This window comes from Numida meleagris, chromosome 25 (assembly GCF_002078875.1).
Source record: "Numida meleagris isolate 19003 breed g44 Domestic line chromosome 25, NumMel1.0, whole genome shotgun sequence".
In the NCBI taxonomy this organism is placed as follows: domain Eukaryota; kingdom Metazoa; phylum Chordata; class Aves; order Galliformes; family Numididae; genus Numida; species Numida meleagris.
The window spans coordinates 2654284-2668618 of NC_034433.1; the positions used below are offsets into that span (position 1 = coordinate 2654284).

At 48.5% G+C, this 14335-nt stretch overlaps 1 protein-coding gene across 1 annotated transcript; it reads left to right on the forward strand.

Annotated features, from left to right (window-relative positions):
* DYRK3 (dual specificity tyrosine phosphorylation regulated kinase 3) lies at positions 70–10915 on the forward strand. The gene is made up of 3 exons (XM_021377039.1): positions 70–227; positions 951–1066; positions 4499–10915. The coding sequence occupies exons 1-3, from the start codon at positions 188–190 to the stop codon at positions 6068–6070; spliced, it is 1728 nt and encodes a 575-aa protein (XP_021232714.1). The 5' UTR covers positions 70–187; the 3' UTR covers positions 6071–10915.

The following is a 14335-nucleotide window of genomic DNA, read 5'->3' on the forward strand; positions in this document are numbered from 1 at the left end:
TGCGCATTCCAGCAGCGGGCGGGGGCACGTTCCCTTGGCAACGGGCGGCCCCGCCGCGGCCCGGCAGTTGCGGGCGGCCGCAGCCTGGCTGCCCGGCGCGGCAGCGCTGGACGGCGGCGGGGAGGCCGGAGGTGCGGGGCGGCGGCGGCGGAGGGACGGGGGATGGGGGCCGCCTCCCCCCGCTACCATGCTGCTGGGCAGGAAGCCGGAGGCGCCGCTCAGTGCAGGTGAGGCGGGAGGGAGAGGGCTGGGAGCGGCCCCTCGGCACCGGGCGGGGGTCGGCGGAACAATGCGGCCTCCGGGCGGGCCGAGGCGGGGAGCGGGGTGCCGGCTTCCAGGGGACGGATCCTCGCCCCGCACCGGGGGAGGCCCGGGGGTCCCGCCGCCTTTAGGTGCGGGCACGGCCCGCACTGGGCGCTCCGGTTCTCTCCTGGCGTTTCTCGGGCACTAAGCAAGCAACGCGACCTTTTTTTCTTTTCTTTTTTTTTTCTTTATTCTTCTTCTTCTTTTTTTTTTTTTTTTCCCTTGCGGCAAATCCGCTGGCTGTAATTGCCCCGTATCATTTTTAAGGGATAACCTACTTCCCTGCTAGTCCGATCAAGCGGTTCAGTGCGCGCTCGGTTTGCATTGCCGCTGGCGATGAGGCCACTTTGGATTATCCTGCTTAGGGCAGAAGGGGAACGCGTTGTCTCCCGTTTCTGGAGGGTGTATTTGCTGTGCAAACGTTGATTAAAAAAAGGAGAAGCTCTAAATTCAAACAAAAGTGTCATAAACTAAGATTCCCTAAGAAGTTTGCACTCCACTCCTATAACACGCTCTGAATGCCGTAGTTAAAGATCATTATTAACTCTATGAGAACAGAAGATCTTACTAAAGCTGGAGTTACACCCGTGCGTTTGCCTCCATCCATAGCAATGTGAATTGTCAATAACTGTATGGAACATTTCCAGCCAGGTTTGGAGACGGATTGTATGACTCCTACATGAGGATCGATCAGCTTAGGTACCAAGAGTCTGCAAATGAAGAACACAGCCCCTCGGGACTTCCTTCCCTCGGAAGATCTAATGTGAGTGTTCTGAAGTTTTCATACGGTACTATGTAGCCGTGTATCTCATTACAGAAAGGTGGGATGTTGCTTTTACTGAGCATAAAAGCAACATGCTATTTTGTCCAATGTAAAACCGCCAGGCGACGTCGGAAGCCCTGTGTTATTACCCTCAGCTCATGTTTTAATCAAAAAAAGTTATTTTCCAAATGGTTGAAACTTTCTGCTGTGTCACCTTATGCGCTGATAAGCGTGTCAGTCCACCCCTTTTTTTTCTTCAGCTGTTGCACGTTTCCATTTCAGTTTCCTTCAGGAAAAGCCCAAGACTTCAGTGTGGGTTTGTGTCTTCAGACATCGTACAAAAGTGTCTTTCTTCTCTGACAGCTTGGGCATTATCTGCTGCTTTGTGTGCTAGCAAAATAGCTCTGTTTGGGCTGCAGGTATAAACGTGTTTCCTTATAAGCAGCATTTTTACTAAGCAGATATGGAGTTATGAGATCTTTCCTCAACTTGCCTCGACTGAGTGGTAATAGCCACGTTCAGCTGTGCAGTGATCTGACCTTTGTGTGGTTCTTAGATGTGTTTTGGCTCTCGTTGAATTGTGGCAGAACTAAGGGAGCTTGTGCTTACCCAACCAGCAACAAAAAAAAACCCTTTATCTAAGAAGTGGAAAATAAACATTTCACTGGACAAGACGCATTTGAGAATCATCACCGAGTGTAAATTTATTCTAACAGATATTGCTAATTAATTTGGCCTGTGCCATTCGCTGAGCAAATACAGTAGCACAGGTTTCCTTTTTTGGCTGTATGGAGAGAACAGAGGAAATACAGAGATTTGATGAGCAGTAGAGTTTTTATTGGGGGGGAGGGGGGCAAATGAGAGCTCCTAAATGTAGTGTTTCAGTCACAGTGTCACTACAGCTGCTCATAACTGAACAGAAATCAGTAGACTGGAACTGTCCAGTGAAGTGCTAACGTAACTGTAGAGCTCATGTAACTGTATGAACGTTTTGTTTCCCTGCTGTATCTTATCCTTCATTTGTATTCTGTCCATCACACCTGTTAGGTTTTTAAGACAGAATTAAGGGTTGTAAAATGGCCTAGTTTCACCATAACACAAAAGAAATGCAACTTCAGTGATGTCTTGTGTGCTGAGCTCAGGTGAAGCGTGCAAGGATGAAAACTGTGACGCTCAACTTGAATGGAGAAGTGTGTGGATTGAAGTGGCACTTGGTCTCTTGCTTTCCAGGATTTTTGTATTGTGATGTAAAGTTGCGTGAGAGTTGAAGACGTCGGATACGTGCAGCTGTGGGCTCCTTTCATCTCTTGCTCTATAAGGGAACACAAATATTTCTGCTTCGAGAATCGATGGGTTTGATTCAGTTTGTGAAAATAACTGATGCACTTTGGAAAAGAGCATTGTGTAGGAACTGGCTTGGCTGTTTACTTACAAAACTTCATCTGAAGTGAGAAGGATGTGAAAGTCTTTCATGTGGTGCCAGTTGTGTTGTGACTGTAATTTCCTGGCTTCTAACAGCATATTTTACCAACAATAAATATACTGGGTAGCCTGTGATTTGTAAAAGCAAGCTGCTGAGAGAAAGCTGATGTTGCCCAGAAGTCATCTGACTTCAAGTCAGAGGGAACTGCGTGCGTGTGTCCTGCTGTCCTGAGGCAAACCATTGTGCCAGTCACCTGAGAACGAAAACTCAAGCCTTGCTGCTTAGCGATGTTGAGCCCGGTTTGGGCTCCAAAACCATCGTTCCTTCTTTAAGAAATAGTTTTGGTGGAACTGTAATCATGAATTCTTTGCTTAGGAAGTTAGAAGTACGGAGTGTTTGCCGCGCAGAGCAGCACGTGTGGATGTAGCGGGGTCTGCTGAGCTTTTGTGCTTGTTCTTGTTGCTCCGTGTTTGTTTGTAAACTTACCGGTTTCGCGTGCTCCGCCGAATGGTGTTTTTGCTGGCTATGAAAATACGCCTTCCTTATCTCAGAGGTTCAGCCAGGCTCCAAGAAAAAGGCGTTTATTCTAAATTACAAGGGCTGGGCTTTGTTTTCTTCACTCAAGAGTTGCTGGCAAGGCGTGTCTCTGCCAGTGCACTGTGGTTTGGGGCTGATAGGGCTCTGGGCAGTGGAACTCAGTAGGATACGTCCCACGGCCCCGCCGCCGTTCATCTAAAACCAACTGCTGCACAAAATACCCATTTTTTTGGGCTGATGAGCAAAACACACAGACTTTTAAGAGATGTAACTTGCTTTTGGTGAGAACGTTCACTTCTTTTATTTATGGACTGTGCGGGGATGTTAGATTTTGTGTAACTAAAAAGGAATTTGGTTTTATTGCTCCGGGTCTGCGGGTTTATTTATATTTTTGTGTGATTCCTGTGCAGCTATTTCAGTTTTCAGGGATTGGGTTTGGCATGCGGCTCAAATCTTTATTTTTAGATGAAAGGACAGAATGGAAAACAGATGTTGCTACTCCGGTCTCGGCTTCTTCCATGTTGCATGGGATAAAAACAACACCTCTCTGCTGTCTGTCAGCATGGAGCATCAGTGGGGAGACGAGGGGAATAACTGCTGTGCAAATCGTGGTCTGAATTCCAGGGAGTTCAGCGCTTAGTTTGTGAAAATGACAGACTTGAAGCTTTCCTCGTGCTTATTTGCTATTCCTGATGCAAGCATTTTAACATATGGCAGTAAGTGGCAGTGGTTACGTGCTGCTGTCAAAGGTATTTGTGACTATGAAGGACTTCCGAGTCTGTTTTCTCGTAGTTATTCAACTACTGTGATTCCAGAGGGACTGTGGTTGCCATGTGTTTTTCCCCTTTAAAAAAGAGGAAAAAAAAAAAACCACAAACCCAAATGTTTACATGGATAAAAAAAATGTTGCATAGAGAAGATTTATCTTGTCCTGCTGTCATCCTTTCGCTGTCTGTTCAGCTTGGTTACACCAGCCTAATGCCATTTGCTGCTGTTTCTTTGTCTTCCTCTGGCACGCTCGTCTTTGCGATATTCCTAACGCTTCCCTGCACATTCATGTGGTGCTGCTTGTTTCAGACAGGTGCAAATTGCATCTGTCGTTGGTTGTGTTTGCTGCACCCATGTTTAAAGCTAAACATAGCTGTTCCCCTGGCTGTTTGCTGACTGTGTGCATGCTGGTGGAGATAGGTATTGTGTCCATGTTTGACTCGCTAGGGTTTACCCTGTATGGGCTTAAAAATGCATTTGTGCACGTGCTTGTTTCACTAAGTTGCATTCTCTTTGTATGTTTCCCTTCTATAACTACACTTGTAACTTGAGTTAGCTTAGGTAGTACGTGCAGCATTTTATATTTGTTCCTAATGGAAACGCAAAACATGCTGGTGTTACTGTTTTTATTTGTGACACTGATTTTGTTCTTGGTCCATACCTCAAAAGATTAAATCTCATTTTTTTTGTGTTTCCATCTGTAGGTTTGTAGCAACAAACTTGCAATGAAGGATCACCCTCTGAGTGGGAGCCAGGTCAAAGTGGAACAATTGTTTGAGGACTCTGGGAACAGAAGGAGCAGCACTCTTCAGTCTACAGGAATTACTTGTTCAGAAAGATCTCTTCCTTCCCTGACAAAAGATAAAAACATAGAGAGCTTAAGCACTTCTAAAGGTGGCAGCAGCTCCTCAAAAGCACACAAAGCCATTTCCCAGGCTCCAGAACAAGCTGTCAAGCAGTACAAGCATCAATTATCTGCGTATGAGCAGCAGGAGATATTTAATTTTTCTGAGATCTACTTTGTGGGTCCAGCTGCAAAGAAGAGGCAAGGGGTGATCGGTGGTCCCAACAATGGGGGTTATGACGATGACCAAGGCAGCTACATCCACGTGCCCCACGACCATCTTGCTTACCGCTATGAAGTGCTCAAAATCATTGGCAAGGGCAGTTTTGGACAAGTTGCTAAAGTCTACGATCACAAACTCCACCAGCACTTAGCCTTAAAGATGGTTCGCAATGAAAAGAGATTCCATCGCCAAGCAGCGGAGGAAATCCGGATCCTGGAGCACCTGAAGAAGCAGGATAAAACTGGCAGTATGAATGTTATTCACATGCTGGAAAGCTTCACCTTTCGGAACCACATCTGTATGACCTTTGAACTCTTGAGTATGAACTTGTACGAGCTGATAAAAAGAAATAAGTTCCAGGGCTTCAGCATCCAGCTGGTGCGCAAGTTTGCTCACTCGATACTGCAGTGCTTGGATGCTCTCTATAGAAACAAAATCATACACTGTGACTTGAAGCCGGAAAATATCCTCCTAAAACAGCAAGGGAGGAGTGGAATCAAGGTTATAGATTTTGGGTCCAGCTGTTTTGAGCACCAAAGAGTCTACACGTACATTCAGTCTCGATTTTATCGAGCGCCGGAGGTAATTCTAGGAAGTCGCTATGGGATGCCCATAGATATGTGGAGTTTTGGCTGTATTCTGGTGGAGCTATTGACTGGATACCCTCTTTTTCCTGGAGAGGATGAGGGAGACCAACTGGCTTGTATGATGGAGCTTCTTGGAATGCCGCCTCAGAAGCTTTTGGATCAATCCAAGCGAGCCAAGAACTTTATCAACTCCAAGGGTCATCCTCGCTACTGCACTGTAACTACGCATGCAGATGGAAGAGTGACCCTCAACGGGAGCCGATCGCGCAGGGGGAAAGTACGAGGTGCTCCAGGGAACAAGGACTGGGTGACGGCGCTGAAAGGCTGCGACGATCCCTTGTTTATAGAGTTCCTAAAGGAGTGTCTCAGCTGGGATCCTTCTGCGCGCATGACTCCAAGTCAAGCTTTAAGGCACCCGTGGATTTGTAAACGAACACCCAAACCACCCAGCACCGACAAAACCTCCAGTAAAAGGATTTCTGGCTATACAAGTTCTTTCACGGGAATTGGTTCCAAGTTGCCTCCTGTGGTCGGGGTAGCGAGCAAGCTGAGGGCTAACTTAACCTCCGACGCCAATGGCAGTATACCTTTATGTACTGTGCTGCCAAAGCTGGTCAGCTAGTAGCAAATGATATATTTCCAGAAAACGTACTTTTAATTTTAATTATTTGTTAATAAGGTGAGAGGAAGGTAAATGCAGAGGTTTTTAATGGATTTAAACATTTAAAGGGCTAACTTTTATCAAATTGTTTCTCTCGCGGCGTGGTGCGTATTGCATCCTGGGTAGGTCAGCTCATCTGATGAGCAACGCGGCAGTTTGACCGCTGTGCTACTTAATAATGCTGTTTTGGAAACCAAACTGTTCCTTATCAATACAGGTTAGGAGATGATTTTGCTTAAGGCAGCAAGGGAAATCGACATGTAATGTGTATTTTCAGTTCATCCCCAAATGAACTTTTGTTAAAGTTTAATTTTGGGGAGGGTTTCTACATCTGTTGTCACAAGCACAAATGCATTGGTGTAATGCATTAAGAACTCGCTTGCAAATGGCTGACTTGTGTCCGAAGAACTGGACTCCTCTGTGCTGCTTTTCCCTCATCGATTCCCTAAGGATTTTAAAAAATACCCTGGGATAGAAACACCAACACATCTGGTGTTGAAATTTCGTAGCCTGATTTTTACTTTTCTCTCGGGAACACCGTGGAACACAGGAGGTGCAGGCAGATGTCATGCTGGTACGTTTGCCGTTTCCCTTGCCATTCTGTGGCAGGCTGACAGGGAAGCTCAGGAGCAGAACGAGCCCATGGCAGGCGTGGGCTGCTTTGTTTGGGGCTCACGATTTAATGAGACAGCGTTGGAGCTCAGACTTGAAAGTTCTCCCGGGTGCGTGTGTGCGTTTGCTCGTTGGTGTGAGTTCTTGGTTGGTTTGGTTTTGTTGTTTTGTGCGGAGTGAATTCCACTGAATTCCGTGGAAGTCTTTTATTAAAAAAGCAAGCGTGCCACCCTGATCAGACAAGTAAAAGTTCTTGAGGCATAGGGTATAGTAAGAAAACATGTGTGGAACAGCCTAATGAATAGAATAGCTGTCTGAAACCTCAACGTAATCTGGAAAATGTCAGGAAAGGCTGATAAGGTGCAAAAACTCGTAGATCCAAATCAGAATGCCTTAGGAGATGAATTATTTTAATTCTAATCATCTTCCTTCGGGTCTCTGAGAGATGTTTCTGCATGCTCGGGGTGTCTAAGCTTCTAATTCCTTTATCTTCCAAGAACATGAAGCGGTGGTGTGACCTGTAACGACAACAGCACAACTTGTTCTGGTTCTCAGTTCTTGGAGCCGCATGGCCTGGGTCCATTTACAAAAACATCTGATCTCCTGCCAGGTTCCCGAACACGATTTTAAACACAAGTTAGAGCTCTTGTGAAGAGAGGGTTTTAAGTTTAATGAGTTTCTCCGCGGCGAGTTTTTAAGCATTGAGACGAGGAGACTCTCGCTCTACAAACAAAAGAGCGATGGGGTTGATTGGTAAGATAAGGTGCCCACATGTTCAGCAGCAGAGCCGCCTTCCGAGAAGACGGGGCCGTGCTTTCAGCTCTGCCCTGTTCTAATTACAGCTCTGCCGAAGCGCTGGGTGGAGGCGTGGATGAAAAGGCCAAAGAGTCAGAGCCAAAGCCCCAGGCTTCCCACGCCCGTTCTTTAAACGGAGATTCTCGCATAAGGGCTTTGCTGACTTCTGTTCTGTGAGTGTCAACGCGCTGAGTTTAGGAATGGTATTAAAATAGTGAAGCCTGGCCTTGATCCACGCGGCCACGGGTAGCACCGGCGTGTGCGCTGTGTTCGTGGTCCACTTCATAATAAGGCACGAGTGGTGTTTTCGTGTGGCTCGGCTGAGTGAGGTCTTATTTGGACGTACAACCAGGGAAACAGATTTTGGGGGGAAGTGGCAGAATACACCACCAATTTTAGCAGCATCTCTATTAGAGGTGACACGTTTCCCAAAGCTGGGAACGTCCCGTTTCCTCCTGTGTCTTTCCTATTTGCATTTTTAACTGTTACCTTTTTTTAAATATACCCGACGAGCGAGGAAGAAGGGGAACCTTTTGTGGAGCAGCAGCTTGGTAAGAAAGATGTGTAGAAAAGGAGCACTTCCTATAGAAAGACTGTACAGTGGTGGTAGTGTTTGGAGCCAGGAAGAAGACAGAGCGTTGGTGTTAGGAGCTGTGCAAGGACGAGATGGAGCGGCCCGTTTTTAGGAACAGCAACCAGTGGCTTGGCTGTAGAACACATTCATCTCTAAAATGCCCAGTGCAGAACGATTATTCTCCTGGGACTTCTGAGATCTGGTTACCATGAAGTAACTTCTCATGTCACAGCCCCTGGTAGGCGTACAGAGCTCTCAGCTTGTGCTGTGAAACTACAAGTGTAGTCGCTGGCTGGCAGAAACGTTGCTTTTTTTTACCTCGAAAATGTGTTCACCTTGACCTGACCGAACAGGGTGCTCTTTATGAGCTCTACATGTTTAACAATCGATCTTGTTTACCTGGGACTACTCCTGTGTTTTAGAATCACCCACTTAGTTAACTGTCTTGCTAACGTGGGGCTCTTATCTACGCGGCCGCAGCAGATGAGAAGGAAAAAGAAGCGACTTTGGAAGATTTCTACTGGGTTGAAAATAGGTTCTACATAACCCAGGGAGCACAGCCCTGTTTTTATTTACCGAGCCCCATTTTCTTTATGCAGTATTTGCTTTCTAAGAATAGCGTGGCACGGTGTGCCCAACCTGGGAGAGCCCTTCAAGGGAGCTAATGAACTCTGTGTCTGGGAGAGAGCTGAGTTCTCATCCCTGCAAACACTTCCCTTGTGTTGAACTCGTGGTGGGTTCCTATGGGAATCGCGCTCAGCCACGCTTACAGGGCTGGAGCACAGGCTGTGCTGTTAGCAGTGTCATTTATCAATCGTGGGCACGCTTGCAGTGACAGTCTTCAGTGAGATGACGTCGAATCTCAAATCCACGTTGGCTTTTCAGAAAGCTGAGCCCTCTAATGAGGCCTGAAGTTGTCAGAAGTCCGTCGCTTCCATTAATTTGTGATGCTGGTTAGGATGTTGAGGTGACACAGTGCTGAACTCATCTACACCGATGAACCAGACGGGTCCCGTGTTTGAGGAACCTGTTTGTTTTGCAAGCTCCTTGTTCCTCCAGCCCTCGTGAGGTTCCCCTGGACCCTGAATCATGTTCTCCTAGGAAGTTAGCACGGCACACGTGCAGATTGCTCGGGTTTCTAACAAAGCAGACATCACGTTTCTAGGAATGGTCGTGAAGTCATCCAGACTTGTTTTTAAATGTCCCTTCTAACGTTCCTTCTGCCATCGTTAGTCTTCGTGTCGTAAGTAACACGCTGTGTTTATTGCCTGCATTTTTAGCTGTTTGTTTTAGCGATATTTGCTGGATAAAGCAAACGACAAGGCACGAGCATCGCGTCTGCCAGCTCTGCATTGCTTTTACACTGGGGTCCAAATACCACGCGACCGTCCTGGTTGCAAGGAGCAACTTGTTTCTGTTTGAACTCAGTGGGACAGCGCCGTGGTCGCGGTGGGACGTGGTGCTGCAGCCCCCGAAGCAGGCTGCCCTGTTCTGTGCTGGTCTGGGCTCACCGAGGGCAGACAGTGCACAGAGGTCTGCCTCCCATGGGTGCTCTTTGCTAGGGCTTGCTACCCAGCCTGCCCCGTGTGAATGGGAGTTGTGCTTGTCTGGTCACCTCGGGGTTCAGAACAAAGCGCTCTGAAAGGTTGAAGGCAGCTCTCGTGGGTGTGCTCTGCAGTCTGCCATTGTTTACAATAGCTGCCAGCTGATAGGGCTTCCGTGCAGTTGGAAGCTGTTGGAATGAGGAATTTAGCAGTAGAGGTTCTTTGCAATGGTCATCTTCTTTGAAACTACCTCTGAAATAAACCTCGGCTCCTTTTTAAAGGGGCACTCACTGCAGGCTGCAGCTCCTCTTTTTTTTTTTTTCTTTTTTTCCTGTTTTAATACTGATAGCTGTTCCGGCTGCGGAACGTACACATGATGATCTCAGCAATGTCTTCCTAATCCTATCCACACAAGCAAAAGGCTGATGGTGCACCCGGAGATCTGTGCTGAAATGATTGACACAAATCCCCTGCCTGCCAAAGTTCAATGCCGGGATGGGAGCGAAGAGCCAAAATAACAAGGGAAGATCTGCAGCGCTTCTGTGCGGCGCCCAGCTGAGATTCAAAGCAAACCACACTGAAAGACTTCTCCTTAATAAAACAAGCTTGCAGCTTTCCCACGTGTCGAGCACGAGGAGCTGTGGGTACCCAGCAATTTGGAAAACTGGACATCATGGATTTTACACTTGGTGTGTATCGAAGATACCACTTGATCATTATTGTTATTTTTTAACTTGGTAAGGGCTTGGGGAAACGTACACGCTTCATACTTGGCATAAAGAGCCCTCGAGCGTTCAGAAACTCCACTGCTACCTTTGTTCTCAACTCCCACTGTCACATTTAGACCTTGGGGTCACCAGAGCAGTCTTGCATGGGTGAGCATCGCTGTGTTCAGAGGGGGCAATGACTTCAGCCAAGTCTGCCCCGCTCGGAATAACCCGTGTTCCCTATCCATAGTACTGTGCCTTATTATTTTACCAGCCTACATTTGTCTTGGTGCAATGAATTTACTATTCAGGGTTTCTTATACTTTGCAGATGTTCACACTCAACGTCGGTATGGCTGAAGAATGGGCAGGTTAGCCTTTGTATTGTAAATAGCGTGGTGAGGTGGAAATGTAGGAAACACTTAAGGTGCATGTGAACGTAACCCTGGGAAGGAACACTTTAGAAAGAAGTCGCTCTCAAGCTCTGTATCTAAATGTCACGGGCAGGTATTTCCTAAAGTTGTACTTCAGTTCGTTTTTAAAAGAAAATAAATGCATAATTTTCTTTAGCAACAGACTGCGCCAATTCCTGACGGAAGAGCTTGGTTTTTCTTTCTGATCCATTCTGAATTACTTCCAGGCAGTGCGAGCTACTGCTGTGATTTGTATGGCCAGGTGCCACCCTCTGTGGTGTCTAAGCAGGGGTGGGCAGGAGGTTTTCTTGCTCTACGTGGTGATTCCATTCGGCACGGATGCCCTGAGATGAGGGCTCTGATGTGACAAACGTGCTGTAATTAGAACGTACCGAAGTTTTGCCATAACATTTGTGGCTTGTCACTTTCTTATTTAGGTGGAGATCTTTTTAAAGCTCAGAATCCTGCTTATCCCCGGGCTGCGCGGAGAAATCCAGCAACAGCCACTTAAGGAAGATTTGCTTTTATTAGAAACCTATAAATGGGCAACCTCCTGCACACCAGTGGATATCGGAATAGTTGGAAGGTGAAGTCATCCTGCAATAAAAAGGTCTGTAGCTCTGACCTGCGTGATTAAGTGATGCACGTTACGTGCAGGAACGCTTTGCAGGCAGCAGAGTGGGTTTTTTTTTTTTTCCTTCTTTTAGTGCGGGTGAATGGCAGAGGTTTGATGAGAAAAGCAATTTCAGGCTGAAACAGTCACAGAACGTGTATGTACAGACCCTGAAGCGTTCTCTGAGTTTATGTGTGGATATGTGGGTGTATGTGTAGTGGTGGAGGCTGTAGGCTCCGGGCTGTGTGTGTGTTCCCCGTGGGGCTGCAGTGCTGACAGCCCAGAGCTCGGCAGCAGCTCTCAGCCCTTCATGCAGCCACTGCTTGCAGCAGGGCTCGACCCAGGCCTCGGGATTCTGTGGGCTGCAGAGGTGAGTTTTGCCCATAATTAGGTTTTCTCGAAGCGTCTGCTAATGAGCCAGCGCTACTCTCTGTGTGATTCATCTCATCCTTTTGATAAATACGAGTCTTCTGCTGCGCAGGAGATGAATGAATGGCGGGCAGTGCCAGGTTTGCCTTTTCCTCTTGTCAGATCTGCCTGCAGGGCTCTGCAAACGCTTCCCAGGACAACCACGTGCACGGATGCTCAGAAACACGTTTTCTCTGAAGGTTCCTTCCTTTCCCCTCACACGAGTGTGGCAGTTTCTCCCTTTCCCCTCGCAGTGAGTTCTCTGTGAGCCATTCATTTGCTCTGTGTGCGGGGCTGAAACGCCCTCAGTGGAGCCTGCCATGCTGTGCTGCTGGGAAGAGCTTTCTGAAGATGCTGAAGCAGCAGCCCCAGCCTCTGGCTGCAGAGCAGTGCCTTGTAGGGGCTTGCATTCCTCTCGCTGGCACGGAAGCTCTGGAATTTGGCTTTGCAGGTGGAGGGGCTGGGAGAGCTGAGAAAGAAAAGAGCTCAGAAGAAAGGATTCCCACCGGGCTGGGCCCTGCGTCAGTGAGCTGCAGGCTCGTGCTGCACAGCCAAAGGATGAGAAGGAAGGATGCAAGTTTCCCTCAGTGCCACTATGGATCTATCAAAGATAGAAGAGCAAAGATAGATGATCAAAATGCCCAGAGGTCCTCACCCGTGTCTGCACAGCCCAGAGCCCTGCACGGGGGTGATGTCTTTAATATCTCTGTCCAGTGCTGGGTGACAGCAGTGCTGATAGCAGTGGCATTGCTGCTCCTGGAGGCGCTGGTGATGGATGGCAGAAATAAAGTGATCCTGGAGGGCTGGGCAGCCAGCTGTGAAGGCATCGAACTGGAAAGGTCAGGCAGGGAATTCACACCAGAAGTTCCCTCTCTTGAATCGAAGCACAAAATAGATGTGTGCAAGGGAGCAGGGATGGTTTCTCTGGTATGAGCATAAATCTCTGAGCCATAAGCTGTATATCCCCCGTATATCCCTCTGCAATTCCCTTCATTGCTGTTGCCTTGTGCAGAGCTCAGTGCATTACAAACCTTTGGCACTGCTCTGTCCCTGCGCTGCCAGCTCCTCCTGCAGAGCCACACTGGGGCTGAGTGCTGAGGGGACCTCCTGCACCAGATGTGCCCACAGCAGCGTGCTGCCTGCCCGTTCCTCTGCTCTCCTTTGGGTGCAGATAAACACAGAAGCAACTGGAGTGCTGTAGTTTCTGCACCTTTCCTGGGCAGTGCTGCAGGATCCTGGGTGCTTCACGTCCCTCCTCATCTCATTTCTCCCTGTGTGAGGCCCTGGTGGTGCTCTAGGAGCAGCCATACGTTGGCAAGGGGGTGAGAGAGGGACAAGACTTCCCAGTCAGCTTCTCTCCTTCCCCCTGCTGCGATCACATGCAGCGCCATCACTATTTCCAGCCCTCCCTTGAGCACTTGCAGGGCCGCACGTGACCCTTTGACGCATCCCCGTGTGATGGGAAACGCACGAGCCCGGCACAAAGCTTTATAAATACTCCACGATGATTCCCATTTTTTCCTCTTAGACCTGACCCTTCCCTTGTTGCGATGCTGAGGGGCGATGCAGGGATGGCATGGGGTGATGGTTCCCTGCCTGCAGCTGCATCCTGCTCACCCCATTGTGCTGCACTCCGCATCTCAGTGCGTGCCAGCACCCCAAAGCTCAGCATGCAGAAGGGCAATGTGCATCGCTCCCAAAAGCTGTGTGAGATGATCCCTGCAGCACAGCCTGGGCTGCTCACCAGCAGCAAAACCGTTCATAACGTAAACAGATCCCTTCCACCCAAATAAATATATCCTCCTGGCCTTAATAAATAAATAATATAAATAGAGGGAGATACGTCTTACCTAGCTGCTGTTGCTATTATTTCAGTTGCTACATAAACAGTTTTATTTCTGGCCCGTGCCGCATGCCAGGTCACAGCCTGCTGCAATGTAATCTCTGTTCCTGGTTTCAGCACACCGGGGCGGATACGGCGCTGTCGAAGCAGGGCCCTTCCCGCACAGCCCCCAGCAGCTGCTCCAGCTGGCCCTGGGTGCTTTTAGCTGTCGCTCAGTGCCCCAAGTGATTTTCCACCACATGCAGATAAAGCCCCGTCAGCACCCGCCGGCACTGCGCTGAGCACGCGGTGCTGCCCCTCAGCCCTGCAGCCCGAGTGAGCCTTGCACGGCTGCATCGCCCTCAGCCAGTGTTTTAGGTTTAGGATGTGCTTTTTTTGGTCTTCCCCCTGGTTGCGTTCCCCTTTCCCCCGCTCCCCTTTCCATGCGGGCAGTGCTCATTGCTTGCACCTGAGTGCATGGAGCTCGGCGAGTCCTTGCTGCTGATTGGCAGCAGATGCCTGGGCCTCCTTGCTCGGCACAGCGGTGCTGCTGCAGAGGGGTGAGCCCTTCAGGTTCTGCTCCTGACAGCACAGCTTCTGTAGGGCAGACAGTGGGGAATAAAAGCTCCTCAGTCACAGATGTACAGTTGTCCAGGTTTGTGCAGGAGCCTCTGGACAGCGGCTGCTGCCACCATGCTCATGGGGCACTTTTAGGTTATAGCACTGAATAATGCTAAAA

Excerpts from the sequence above, each read along its gene's own strand:
- DYRK3 (XM_021377039.1), top strand. The coding sequence starts at position 188 with ATGCTGCTGGGCAGGAAGCCGGAGGCGCCGCTCAGTGCAG. Across the intron at positions 228-950 it reads GGAGGCGCCGCTCAGTGCAG|CCAGGTTTGGAGACGGATTG; the intron begins GTGAGGCGGGAG and ends GAACATTTCCAG. Across the intron at positions 1,067-4,498 it reads CTTCCCTCGGAAGATCTAAT|GTTTGTAGCAACAAACTTGC; the intron begins GTGAGTGTTCTG and ends TTCCATCTGTAG.